The following is a 14,550-nucleotide window of genomic DNA, read 5'->3' as shown; positions in this document are numbered from 1 at the left end:
CGTATAATTGTTTTTGCAAAGAATGTTTTTTAATATAGCCGAGCAGCCTAGATCAGGGGCCTATACCATGAAGCCGGTTTAGGTGGCTAGCCAGCTATGTTTCAGTTTAGTTTGCGACAACCCTGGGTTTTAGGGGCCATGAAAGTGGTTTGGCTTTTAGCAGTGTTCATCGCCATAGTAACTTACGCTAACCTGGTCCGGGTTGCAAACCGAACTTGGACCAATCAGCTTTGAGTAAAGGGACACAAGCCTGATGCGATAAAGTCACTCCACCTGTTTCTACTCCAAATTAAAGGTCATTACATAGCAAATTTTTTTTAATTTTTTTTTAACTTTATTTATTTACCAGGGACAACGTACAAAATACATTAATCTTACGAAAAGATGTTTTGTACCAGAGTTAGCCGAAGCTAATTTTCATCTGCAGTCCCCGGGCAGGTACACACAATATTTACAACATTACATTACAAAATAACTATCAATAGTACTTAGCAAGTACATATAATATTAGTCCAACAATGGTCATTTAAAAACAATCAGATGTTCAAGATGAAAGAACTAATCAAAAGACCATCACAGCCTATAATATATACAACAAAGTCAAAAACATTTACTTTAAAAATAACATTTGTACATTTTAAATATGCTGATGCTGACACAGCTGGTTATCAAGAATGTGTTTCTTTAAATTTTGAGAAAAATTATTTAAATCTACAGACAACTTTAGATTGTTAGGAAGTTGATTCCATTGTTTAATACTTTTAAATGAATAAGCTGTCTGTGCAAAGGCGGAGGATCTTTTCGGGATAGCACAATTTCTGTGAGCAGTGGACCGGGATGTTCGGTTTGTTTGTTCAGAATAAAGTTTTATGAATTTTTTCATTGAGAGTGGAGCAATATTATTAACAATTTTAAAAACAGTTCTCAAATTTGTAAATCGAATTAGGGAGTCAAAACTTAATACTTTATATTTACTTAAAATACTGCAATGATGATAGCGAGGGGCTTTTCTGTCAAGCACCTTTAACGCCTGATTATAGACTGATCTGAGCGGTTTAAGTGTGGTCTCGTTGGCCTGTGACCAACAGGACAAACAATAGGTGATGTGTGAAGAAATCATGGCATTAAAATACATGAAAGATGCTTCAATTGTCAAACTATTCCTAATATGTTTGAAAATAGAAATTTTATATTTAATGGAGTTAGACATTTTTTTAATATGTTTTTTAAAACTTAACGTTTGATCTAAATGGATACCTAAATATTTAGTCTCTGTCACGATGGTAATTTTTTGTCCATTAAAATAGATGTTAGGCATATCTTTAAATTTTTTGGACTTAGCGAAATACATTCCAACAGTTTTTTCAGTATTAAGTGTTAAGCAAGAAGAGTTTAGCCAGTTACTTATTTTGTCCATGGCTGAGGACAATTTAGTGGCTACTTGCTCCGTATCCCTCCCATGTACGTAGATGACAGCATCATCTGCGTACATGATGATGTCTACACCCTTGCACACAGCCGGAAGATCATTGATATAAATACTGAACAACAAGGGTCCCAGAATTGATCCTTGCGGGACCCCAGTTGTGCTGGGCTTCAAAGAGGACAATACATTTTTCACCCTCACACATTGCATCCGATTTGCAAGATATGATCGTATCCAATGCAGTGTGTCCATTGACAGATTATACTTAGAGAGCTTAGACAGGAGGACACTGTGGTTTACCGTGTCAAAGGCTTTTCGTAAGTCCAGAAACACGGCACCCACCGTGCCCCCTCCGTCCAAGCTAGCCTTTATGCTTTCCATCAGATAGCAGCAGGCTGCGTCGGTGGAATGATTGCGTCGGAAGCCAAACTGCATGGAGTGCAACAGATTATTACAGTCTAAGTGATCGGTTAGCTGCTCTATGATGGCTTTCTCAAGAATTTTTGATGCTACAGGCATTATACTAATAGGCCTGTAGTTGCTTATTTCGTTTTTACTTCCGGATTTGTATATTGGGGTTATAACTGCTGTTTTGAAGACACTGGGGAAGATACTCTCATCAATAGATTTATTCACAATATATGTAATAACTGGTGTTAAAATCTCCCTATGTTTTTTAATGAAAGAGCTATCAATTCCCCAAAAATCTTTTGCTTTTGAATTAGATAAGGATTGCATTATTTTATCTGTTTTAGAGTAATCAATGTGTTTAAAACACAGAGCCTCGTGATCGTTAATAGGAGGCTGAGGTAATGAACAAGAATGAGGTAATCCAGAGACATGTTGAATAATTTCATTCACTGAATCAATAAAATAATCATTAAAATAGTTTGAAACTGTTAGTCCATCCTTGTGATTTTCATCATCTATTTTCAGCTCTATTACTCCACTCTTAGTTTGCACCTTTCCAGTTAATTTATCTATAGTTTGCCAAAGTTCTCTAGAGTTACCCTTAGCTTGTTTAATTATATTCAGATAAAACATTGCTTTTGCTTGTCTTAGCTGTTGAGTGACTTTATTTCGAAGTCCCTTATAGACTAGACGATCAGTTGTAAGTCCCGTTTTATGGGACTTTTTTAATGCTGAATCTCGAGTTCTCATCAATTTCCATAGATTATCATTTAACCAAGGTAAAGGAATTTTGCCTTTAGGCTTTACCTTTTTTTCTTTAGAATATTTAAAAACAAGCTGTTGTAACTTCTTTATCAACTCACTAGAAGCTGTATTACTGTCTTTATCATTTATCATTTCCAACCAATTTACCTTTCTCATTTCGTTGTCAAACCTCTCAACATCTTTCCTGGGGATATAGAGTACAGAATCATTAATATTAACCTTATTTAAATTTCGGTAGCGCATTTTTGACAACTATCTTGCAACTAATGTTAAATTATGATCAGACAGACCTGTTATTAAATTATAAACTTACCAATACGGTCAGTATTGTTAGTAAAGACTAGATCAATAAGCGTTTGAGATGTCTTAGTAATCCTAGTTGCTTTTTCAATCATTTGTGTAAAATGAAATTTTTGAGTAATCTCTTTTAATTTTTTTCTACCATTCTTATCGATCCAATTTATATTAAAATCCCCCATAAGAAGTATTTCTTTCACATCACACTTTTTAAGAATGTCTGTTAGGTGATCAAAAAATAGATTATTTGATGTCGGAGGCCTATACAAGGCAAGAACAGCAAATGACATATCCGGAGACAGCTTAATTTTTATCCCCACACATTCCAAAACATCTCCCACTGATTCCATATGTACACATTGAAAACTGTCCTTAACATAGATCATTACTCCGCCCCCTTTGCCGTGACCACGGTCACGCCTGTAGATGTTGTAGCCTGGAATATAAACAGCTGTATTTGAAGTGGTGGGTTTTAGCCAAGTCTCAGAAAGACACAAAAAGTCAAGGTTCGACTGTGTTAGCAACTGTTCAAGTTGTTCCGCTTTCGATACCGCGCTTCTTATATTGAGGTGTCCCCCAAATACACCTTTGGGTTTGACTTTAGGGTCCCAGAGTACTTTGGCGTGATTTACAGTCTGAAATAGTCTATATCTCTGTTGTTTAGTGACAGCGTTTGAGGGACACGGCATGGATAGATGAGACGAGGAAACCAAATCACATGCCGCCCCAGCTTTCTCCACAGCGGCATTTTGTTTGTTTATCCCAGTATCCGTACAAGATGTATCTGTGCACGGTGTCTGTGCCAAAGCACCCGACAAGTTCTTTTTACACAAAGTCTCAGTACCATCTGGGGACAGTGTTGATGGCATGCAAATTTGTTTGTGTATGCTCGTAAGAGTAACTCACTGCGATCGTGACTGCAGATCCACGTATGGGTGAGACGCCATTTACACCCATTTGTTCTCCCCCCCCGCCGACAGGTCCTGGGTTTAGATGTATATCCCCACATAGTAAAAGTAAAATGCATAGCAAGGTTGAAACAGCTGATCCTCGGCGGCGTTTATCAAAGCAGGAGCTGATCAATGAAGGCACAACTGCGCGTCCTTGTTTTAAAACAGACGCATAAATGACGTGTTTGCTCCATGTGTTAAAAGGTGGTAGTACATGGCATTTTTCATTGTAATCCGACCGGCAGCAAAGAGCTTTCCAGTCACTCCAGGTTGATAGTAGCACCGCGGTAAGCACATACAAGGCAATAACCACGTACTGATTTATATTTAGTCGGCCACATTTTCTCAGATAAGGCAACTGTAATTCAGCATCAGGTCCTCTATTTTTAAAAGGCGACTCCTCAGAACGTATTAAGGGAGGTGAGCTCACAGGACCTGCCAACCTGCAGCCTCCACCTGACGCCATGTTCCCATCTTTAAATGATTTTTAAAGACAAAATCGTCTGGTTTTTAGTGATGCTTATTTAGAATAATAAATTTGTATGATTTAGATATTATTTATGTAATTTTATATTATACCCTTAATCAATCACAGATGTACAATTTTAGTTCATCAATTATTATTGCGCAGTTTAAATGAATAAATAAATAAAGGTAATATAAATACGCTTTAGCATCAATAGATGAAGCTATAAAATAACTACATGTGAGTTTAAATGTTCAATTCTCTCTATACCTTTATCAGCTGTATAAAATAACTTCACAACTTTTACTTGCACTGATATACAGTAGCGAGACTTTTTCTTTTAGTTGTCCTCTTTCTTAGACAGCTGTTTTCTTCTTGCTGTGTAAATTTGTTTAAATTCTTCCTATTTTAATACTTCCATTTAAGAAGTGAATTGCGCTGCTTCTCTCGCGAGAAATTAATCTCAGTTTCACTCTTTCTCAGCGTGTGATTGGCTGTTCGCTACTGATGTAACACACAGGATCAAAGCCTGAGTTGACAGAGAAAGTTGATGATCAGCATCATGGTACCAACAAAGCCTGGTTGGATTGGTTTGGTTTTGTCAACTCAAAACTAATCCTGTAACCCTGAGTTTGTTCAACTACCATCATGGTACAGGCCCCCGGTGTGCCTACTATCCTGACTAACGAAACCACAACCATGAGCAACTACATAGTATTAAAAGGAACATTAAAGTCCTCCTGGAAGGTTCGTATTTTAGGGATTGTTGGGAAGTCATAATTACCATGTCAGGAGCATTCAAAACACTTGGCACCTTTTCGACAAATAAATACCGCAAGATTTGTAACTCTACTTGTGAAAAATCATGAATAAAGAATGTGGATTGAGCATTTTGCTGTTTAAAGGGATAGTTCACCCAAAAATGTAAATTCTGTCAGTAATTACTCTCCCTCATGTTGTTCAACCCCGTAAGACCTTCGTTCATCTTCAGAACACAAATTAAGATATTTTTGATTAAATCTGAGAGCTGGATCACTCCTCCATAGGCTTCTAAGGGATTGAAACTTGTTCCCCGAAAAGTTATTAAAGATATTGTTAAAATAGTCCAAGTGACTACAGTGGCTCAATCTTAAGTTTATCAAGCGACGAGAATACTTTTTGTGAACAAAAACAAACAAAAACAACGACTTTATTTCAACTATTCATTTCCTTCTCTATGGGCCTCGAGTCAGTTCACTAGTGTAACAGCGTAGCGCTTCTGTGTTGTACGTCACACGCATCACATGACCAGTGTCGGCCAATAGTGAGCCTACGTGTGACGTACGACACAGAAACGCTGCGCTGTTACACTAGTGAACTCACTCGAGGCCCACAGAGAAGGAAATGAATAGTTGAAATAAAGTCGTTATTTTTGTTTGTTTTTGCACACAAAAAGTATTCTCGTCGCTTGATAAACTTAAGATTGAGCCACTGTAGTCACTTGAACTATTTTAACGACGTCTTTAATAACTTTTCGGGGAACAAGTGTCAATCCCTTAGAAGCCTATGGAGGAGTGATCCAGCTCTCAGATTTAATCACAAATATCTTAATTTGTGTTCTGAAGATGAACGAAGGTCTTACGGGGTTGAACAACATGAGGGAGAGTAAATACTGACAGAATTTACATTTTTGGGTGAACTATCCCTTTAACATGCTGTCCTGTATAAACTGAATTGTTATATTCTATATCGTAATTGTGCAAAACAACAAATGAAGTTGCAAAAGAGTGCAAAAAGTCAGAGCAAAAACAGCCCATCTATAATGTTCTTTTCCATCATTTGATAAATACCACGATTATCAGCAATCGCCTATTTTAAACAAAATTCCATTTTCGACCTGCTTTCCACAGATGGTAATAGTGTGATGTCAATTGCACAAGGGAAATAGTGCCGTGTTGTCAATAATAGGACTAATGTGCATGAAATAGTGCATGGAAAAGTAGTGTGTACTTGGTCTAAATAGTGAACGTTTCTCCCAACTCCTTCCCTAATCCGTCTGTCTGCATTTTTCCATCATATCTTCTCTCTTTGAAACGTTGGCGTGTTTGATTAGAGAAGCACATCAGTAGATTAATGCGGACCATGTGTGTGGACAGGAGACGGCATGTGAAGGTCTAGACTCAGTCACCCGCTCCAGATGGGCAGGCGTCTCTATGGCCCATGTGAATCTCATCTGCGTGTGTGTGTGTGTGTGTGTGTATGTGAATGCATGGCCTGCAGTGAATGCACACAAACAATAAACGCTTACTGTTTCAAACGCTGCCGGTCGCCGACCACAACATTCATTTAGCTATCAACCTGTTATGCACCAGACCGTGTGTGTGTGAGAGCCCTGAGGGAAGCACTTAGACGGGAATGTGATAAAGTGTGTCTCCGGTTTTCTGCCATTTGTAAAGCCGACAGGCACTTTTCTTGCAAGTTCAAAACAGCGAGGTAACGGAAGAATCTGCCATACACTGATGCAACAGAAACAATATATTGTGTGGCTGTTGAAATACAAATAAATATTTATCTGGTTGGTGTGAAATGTTAACTTTAATTAAAATGTTACTTTATAAAGAAAATAAAAAATCTCAGCTGCATTCAAATCACTTTGGTTGGAGCAAAAAGTACCTTTTCTACAAAAAACACAGCAAAATTTGAAAACGAAACTGAAACGATTTTGCGCGCAATTTATTCAATTTTCTAATTATCTGAAGTTTCTAAATGCATTGCTTCTCCAATTACATCACATCATATTGTGGATCCTCAGATCATCAATCTTGTGACTAAGTGATCAAACTTGATATTCTCACCAAGTGAATGATAAAACCGGTATAAAAATCCTACAAATTTACATTTAAGAAGAGACATATTGCATTAACTTGAGGGTGGACTCTAGTTTAGAAAGTAGCAACCATTTACAAACCATGCAGAACAGTTACATACATTATGGCCTAATGTGTTTATCAAATGAGTGTGTTTTTGGTGAATTGTAGATTGGGTCGTATTATGGAAGTGAGTTGGCACCGATTGATCTGGATGAGGATGGATTGACAGATCTTTTACTTGTTGGAGCTCCCATGTACTTCTACAAAGGCTGGGAGAAAGGCCGAATTTACATCTACACCATCGACTCACAGGTGACGAGATCTTAAACACAACACCACCATGTTATCTCAAAGAAATCTCAGAAACTCTGTTTCTGTCGTTAACAGCATAGGCCTTTTTTATACATTTTAAATTAGTGATGCACCGATATTACATTTTTGTCCGATATCGATAACCGATAATTCCATATATTTGAAAGCCGATAACCGATACATCAGCCGATAAATCAAAATCCAGATTTTTATACAATTTCTGACTACAAAAACAAAAGTCTCACCATTAAACTCAAAACACTTCTGTTTATCTGTGCATTTACTGAATGAGCACGGTGCCACTGTTCGTCCGACTGTTTGTACTGTATTTTATTATATTTTATTTTTTTTATTAAAAACTGTTTTAATTACTCTGATTTCTTTAGATTATTTTAATTTCTTCTATGTAAAGCAATTTGAATTACCACCGTGTATGATATGTGCTATATAAATAAACTTGCCTTGCCTTAAAAACCATGACCCAAACACATAATTATAATGTTCTCTTTATAATTTTATAGCTTTTATGACAGATTTGTGCTGAACATGTTGTACTGTATTTTCCTTTTTTGAAGTGATTCCAATCATATTTCAAGAAATTCAAAACCATCATGTTGAACAGAGGGAATGTGAAGTGTCTCAGCTGAAGGAAATAATACATTATTTATTGGCTGTAATATATCGGCCAAATTTTCTCATCGGACCGATATCGATAACATTAAAAATTAACATATATTGGCCGATACCGATATGGGCCGATATATCATGCATCCCTATTTTAAATAATTAATTGTATTTAATTATTTAAAATATATATATATATATATATATATATTATAAAATTATATGTTTTTTGTTACCTGAGTGGTGAGTTTGCAGGTTGGCTCGAATATGCGGTAAAAAGATTGTGTAATTATTTGCCCTCCCGAGCTGCACGTAAAAACAAACGGCGTGAGATGCACGAATTTAAAAAAAATTAACCGGTTCCCGTGAATTAACAACTACACGTAGTCTGTGTTGTAGTACTCCCGAGCTGTACGTAAAAAACAAACATAGGCTACATACCGCGCGACTTTAATGTGAATCATTAGAAAATAACATGTGCACCTTTAGTTATTTCAGTGGTTCATAAACATTTAGCGTGACTATTGTGTAGTAGTCTGTTTCACTAACAAAATGCTCTTATTAGTTGATTCATTAATGTTCTTCACATGTCTCAGGAAATCAGGAATTACAGGTTTAGTGTGTTCAGTGAATGAACGAATCCTTCACTGAATTAACTCAGTCCGCCTGAGCCATCACTGAAAAACACCCGACGCTGAATTAATGTGACGTCATTATATTATATTGTGCGTTTTGAAATAAATGCATGAATGTTGCACCTTCAATATTTCTGAAATATTGGCAAGACAAGGTAAATAAATTAAATATATAGTCGTTTTTTACACAGTTTGATAATTAAAACCGAACTAAAATCACCTGACTATTTTATCAAAAAAATACCAATTAACCAAACTTGTGAGATGACAGTATTTTGAGGTCATGTGCATACATGCTATTAGTGTTTCATTCTGAACACAACTATTTTCTTGCCTTTCTCTCTCTCTCTCTTTATTCTACAGGGCTCTTTTATAGCAGATGGGACTCTTGGACCATCAGAACAGGCACATGATTCTCGGTTTGGTGCGGCTATGTCCGCTCTTCCAGACTTGAATGGTGACGGCTTCAGTGAACTGGTAGTGGGAGCGCCACTGGAAGACAATCACAAAGGAGCGATCTATCTCTTCTATGGCCAACATAAAAGCATCCAACCCAAATACAAACAGGTAAGACACTGATTTTACTTTATTAAACGGCTTTCCAGTAATACCAAAATACAAAAACATAAGAACTGGTGTGACGTTTTGCACCTTCAGCTAACAGGGAACGTTTTTTTCTTATGTGTATTCATGTGCTGATGTATATGTACTGTGGAGCCGGAGACAATTTTCCACAACATGGATAATAATAATAAAGTAAAGTTCTCAGAAAGTTCTGAACAAATTTTTCCAGTAACGTCAATAGAATGTTCGTTCAAAGTTATCTGGTATTTGGAATGTTCAGAGAACATTCAAATGTAACATTCCCATAATGTTCGTAGAATCATAAAATGGAATGTTTCCTTAACATTTGCATAACTATAGTAACAACTTTTAAAAAAACTAGACGTTTTGAACATTCAGAGAATATTTAGAAATAATGTTTTAATATATTAATGGTAACATTAGCAAAATATTCTGCGTCACGGTGTGGTGCTGCAGAAGATGAAGAGGAGTCAAAAGTTCCAATGCAAACTTTTACTCACAACATAACTCAAACAGGTACATAGAAGACGGGCAGAAGGTTCACACACATTTACTACAACGTAGATCGGACCATGAATAAAGTAACACTCAGTGCTTAAATACATGTGGAAACAGATCAGGGACACGAACCACAGCTGACGAGACTAACCAGGTAACAGGTGACACAGATGAACTAATGAGGGTTACCATGGAAACAAATGAGTGGCGGGAAAAAAGAACAAAGGAAAACATAAGACTGATGAAAATACAAACAAACACTGACACGTGACACCTGGGTTATTTCTTAATAATGAATGTTTCTCACCCTCGATCTCAGAGAATAGCCGCTGGCGACGTCTCTCCAGGTCTCCGTTATTTCGGCCGCAGTGTTCATGGGATGATGGATGTAAATGGAGATGAGCTCATAGATCTGTCTGTGGGCTCTTTAGGGGCTGCAGTTCTGCTTTGGTGAGTTTGCATTATTCACATCAGGAGAAAAAAAGTTGATACACAATTGAAATACAATGGAGAACTCTATTAAAGGAGTAGTTCACTTTAAAATGAAAATTAGCCCATGATTTACTCACGCTCAAGCCATCCTAGGTCTGTATGGCTCTTCCACGCTTTATAATGGCAGTGAATTGCAACCAACAGTTTGAAGCTCAAAGAAGTGCATCCATCCATCATGCAGTTTGGGCTTAAGTCAAATCCATATGTTGGTTTGGCCGGAGGCTGGTAATTTTACTTCATAAAGTTTTAAATATAGATATTTTTCATACACAAACGTATCGCTTCAGAAGGCCTTTATTAACCCCCGGAGTCGTGTGGCGAACTTTTATGATGGATAGATGTACTTTTATGATGGATCTAGGCACTTTTATGATGGATAGATGCACTTTTCATGATGGTCAGATGCACTTTTATGATGGTTAGATGCACTTTTATGATGGATCTAGGCACTTTTATGATGGATAGATGCACTTTTCATGATGGTCAGATGCACTTTTATGACGGATAGATGCACTTTTATGATGGATAGATGCACTTTTATGATGGTTAGATGCACTTTTATGATGGATGGATGCACTTTTATGATGGATGGATGCACTTTTATGATGGATAGATGCACTTTTATGATGGATAGATGCACTTTTATGATGGACAGATGCACTTTTATGATGGACAGATGCACTTTTATGATGTATAGATGCACTTTTATGATGATAGATGCACTTTTATGATGATAGATGCACTTTTATGATAGATGGATGCACTTTTATGATGGATCTATGCACTTTTATGATGGATAGATGCACTTTTTTGATGGTCAGATGCACTTTTATGATGGTCAGATGCACTTTTATGATGGTTAGATGCACTTTTATGATGGATCTATTCACTTTTATGATGGATAGATGCACTTTTATGATGGTTAGATGGACTTTTATGATGGTTAGATGCACTTTTTTTGATGGATAGATGCACTTTTATGATGGTTAGATGCACTTTTATGATGATAGATGCACTTTTATGATGAATAGATGCACTTTTATGATGATAGATGCAACTTTTATGATGATAGATGCAACTTTTATAATGGATCTAAGCACTTTTATGATGGATCTATGCACTTTTATGATGGATGGATGCACTTTTATGATGGATAGATGCACTTTTATGATGGTTAGATGCACTTTTATGATGGTTAGATGGACTTTTATGATGGTTAGATGCACTTTTTTTGATGGATAGATGCACTTTTATGATGGTTAGATGCACTTTTATGATGGATGGATGCACTTTTATGATGAATAGATGCACTTTTATGATGATAGATGCAACTTTTATGATGATAGATGCAACTTTTATAATGGATCTAAGCACTTTTATGATGGATCTATGCACTTTTATGATGGATGGATGCACTTTTATGATGGTTAGATGCACTTTTATGATGGATGGATGCACTTTTATGATGGATCTATGCACTTTTATGATGGATGGATGAACTTTTATGATGGTTAGATGCACTTTTATGATGGATGGATGCACTTTTATGATGGATGGATGCACTTTTATGATGGATCTAAGCACTTTTATGATGGATGGATGCACTTTTATGATGGATCTAAGCACTTTTATGATGGATCTATGCACTTTTATGATGGATCTATGCACTTTTATGATGGATCTATGCACTTTTATGATGGATCTATGCACTTTTATGACGAACAGATGCACTTTTATGATGGATAGATGCACTTTTATGATGGATGGATGCACTTTTATGATGAATAGATGCACTTTTATGATGGATAGATGCACTTTTATGATTATTAGATACACTTTTATGACGGATAGATGTACTTTTATGATGGTTAGATGCACTTTTATGATGGATGGATGAACTTTTATGATGGTTAGATGCACTTTTATGATGGATGGATGCACTTTTATGATGGATGGATGCACTTTTATGATGGATCTAAGCACTTTTATGATGGATGGATGCACTTTTATGATGGATCTAAGCACTTTTATGATGGATGGATGCACTTTTATGATGGATCTATGCACTTTTATGATGGATCTATGCACTTTTATGATGGTTAGATGCACTTTTATAATGGATCTATGCACTTTTATGACGAACAGATGCACTTTTATGATGGATAGATGCACTTTTATGATGGATGGATGCACTTTTATGATGAATAGATGCACTTTTATGATGGATAGATGCACTTTTATGATTATTAGATACACTTTTATGACGGATAGATGTACTTTTATGATGGTTAGATGCACTTTTATGATGGATCTATGCACTTTTATGATGGATAGATGCACTTTTATGATGATAGATGCACTTTTATGATGGTTAGATGCACTTTTATGATGATAGATGCACTTTTATGATGGTTAGATGCACTTTTATGATGGTTAGATGCACTTTTATGATGATAGATGCACTTTTATGATGATAGATGCACTTTTATGATGGTTAGATGCACTTTTATGATGGATCTATGCACTTTTATGATGTATAGATGCACTTTTATGATGATAGATGCACTTTTATGATGATAGATGCACTTTTATGATGATAGATGCACTTTTATGATGGATAGATGCACTTTTATGATTGTTAGATGCACTTTTATAATGGTTAGATGCACTTTTATGATGGATAGATGCACTTTTATGATGGATAGATGCACTTTTATGGATATCAAACTGAAAAGGCCATTCACCACCATTATAAAGCTTGGAAGAGCCAGGACATGTACACCTAGGATGGCTTGAGGCTGAGTAAATCATGGGCTAATTTTCATTTTAAAGTAAACTACTTTAAGTCTTCAGAGACAGTTTTATACCTTAACGTGTTTTCGAACAGGTCTCGCAGTGTTGTCCGTGTGGGGATCACCGTTAATTTTGAGCCTTCAAAAATCAATGTTTTTAATAAAGACTGCTTCCGAGGAGGACGAGAGGTGTCGTGTATGTTGGCCAACGTTTGCCTGAACGTCACGGCACGGACACCGATGACGGATCCAAAGACAGTCGGTATGTAACTAGATATCCATCAGCGAACCAGAAAAATGACTGACCAATCAGAAGGCTGAATGATAAAAGCACATTTGTTGTATTTTCCAGTGTCCTGTGCCTGTGTGTAATCTCTTTCAGATGTTCCCACGAAAGGTCACTCCTTAATATTAGAACAGTTTTTCCTAATGTATAAAGCCTCAGGTCAGAGAGAAAACCCTTTAATCCCGGCATTTAGAGCGAAAAAAGCCCGTGGAAACCATCATAAAACTGTGTCAGGCTTCCCTTTCGTTTCCCATCTGGAACTTATAAGATCAGGTCTGGAGGGTCATGCATGCACTTCAACTGAGTCATAGAAAATATTCATCTCTTCATCAAACGTGACCCAATGGCCATATTTTCACACTTAAAAAATAGGGTAACACTTTACAATAAGGTTAATTAGTTAACATTAATGTATTACCTAACATGAACTAACAATGAACAATACATTTGTTACAGTATTTATTAATCTTTGTTAATAAAAATACAGCTGGTTATTGTTTGTTCATGTTAGTTCACAGTGCATTAACTAATGTCAAAGGTGGATTGTGTTATATTTCGAGGATCTATTGACAGAAGTGCAATATAAGATCCATAACTATGTTTTCAGTGGTGTATGAAGACCTTGCATAATGAACCGTTATGTTTTTATTACCTTAGATTGAGACATTTATATCTCCATTACCGCGGGTTCCCGATCATTGAAATGCGCCGACATGTTTCTACAGTGGCCCTAAACGGACAAACGCGTTTCGTTACTATGTTGCTCTTCGTGCAAGGAAGCAAGCTTAGTTCAGTGAATAAAACACTGAACAATGATGAACAACTAACAATAATATTCTTAATAACATATAGTTTTACTGAATAATTAAGTAAACATAATTTCTTAATTTATCCTTGTAAAGAAACCTCATTGCTAAACTGCTACTCTCTGCTGTCTCAGATGACGACATCACTTCCTGTCGGCCACCGTAACTTCTGTTGGTTGCAATTCGTAACCTCACCACTAGATGCCGCTAAAAATCACACACTTCACCTTTAACAAATACAACCTTTGAATTTAATAATGTATTAGTAAATGTTGAAATTAATATTAACTAAGATTAATAAATTCTATAGAAGTATTGTTCATTCTTAGTTAATGTTAACAAAGGTAGTTAACTAA

At 36.3% G+C, this 14,550-nt stretch overlaps 1 protein-coding gene across 1 annotated transcript in view; it reads left to right on the top strand.

The window, feature by feature from the left end:
- The window catches only part of LOC143719386 (integrin alpha-11-like), a gene marked incomplete at its 3' end in the record, with an annotated part of 54,892 nt that overhangs the window by 35,098 nt on the left and 5,244 nt on the right, over positions 1-14,550 (top strand). Inside the window, exons 13-16 of the mRNA XM_077209743.1 lie at positions 7,333-7,476; positions 9,099-9,302; positions 10,138-10,268; positions 13,198-13,364. Of these exons, the coding sequence (XP_077065858.1) occupies positions 7,333-7,476; positions 9,099-9,302; positions 10,138-10,268; positions 13,198-13,364 (646 nt within the window). The remainder of the gene's footprint in view (positions 1-7,332; positions 7,477-9,098; positions 9,303-10,137; positions 10,269-13,197; positions 13,365-14,550) is intronic.

The sequence above is a fragment of the Siphateles boraxobius genome, unplaced genomic scaffold, assembly GCF_051911475.1.
Source record: "Siphateles boraxobius isolate OS27281-9 unplaced genomic scaffold, OSU_SipBor_1 62, whole genome shotgun sequence".
Taxonomy (NCBI): Eukaryota; Metazoa; Chordata; class Actinopteri; order Cypriniformes; family Leuciscidae; genus Siphateles; species Siphateles boraxobius.
The sequence above is the reverse complement of the archived record's forward strand: the minus strand, read 5'-3'. Positions and strand labels throughout refer to the sequence as shown.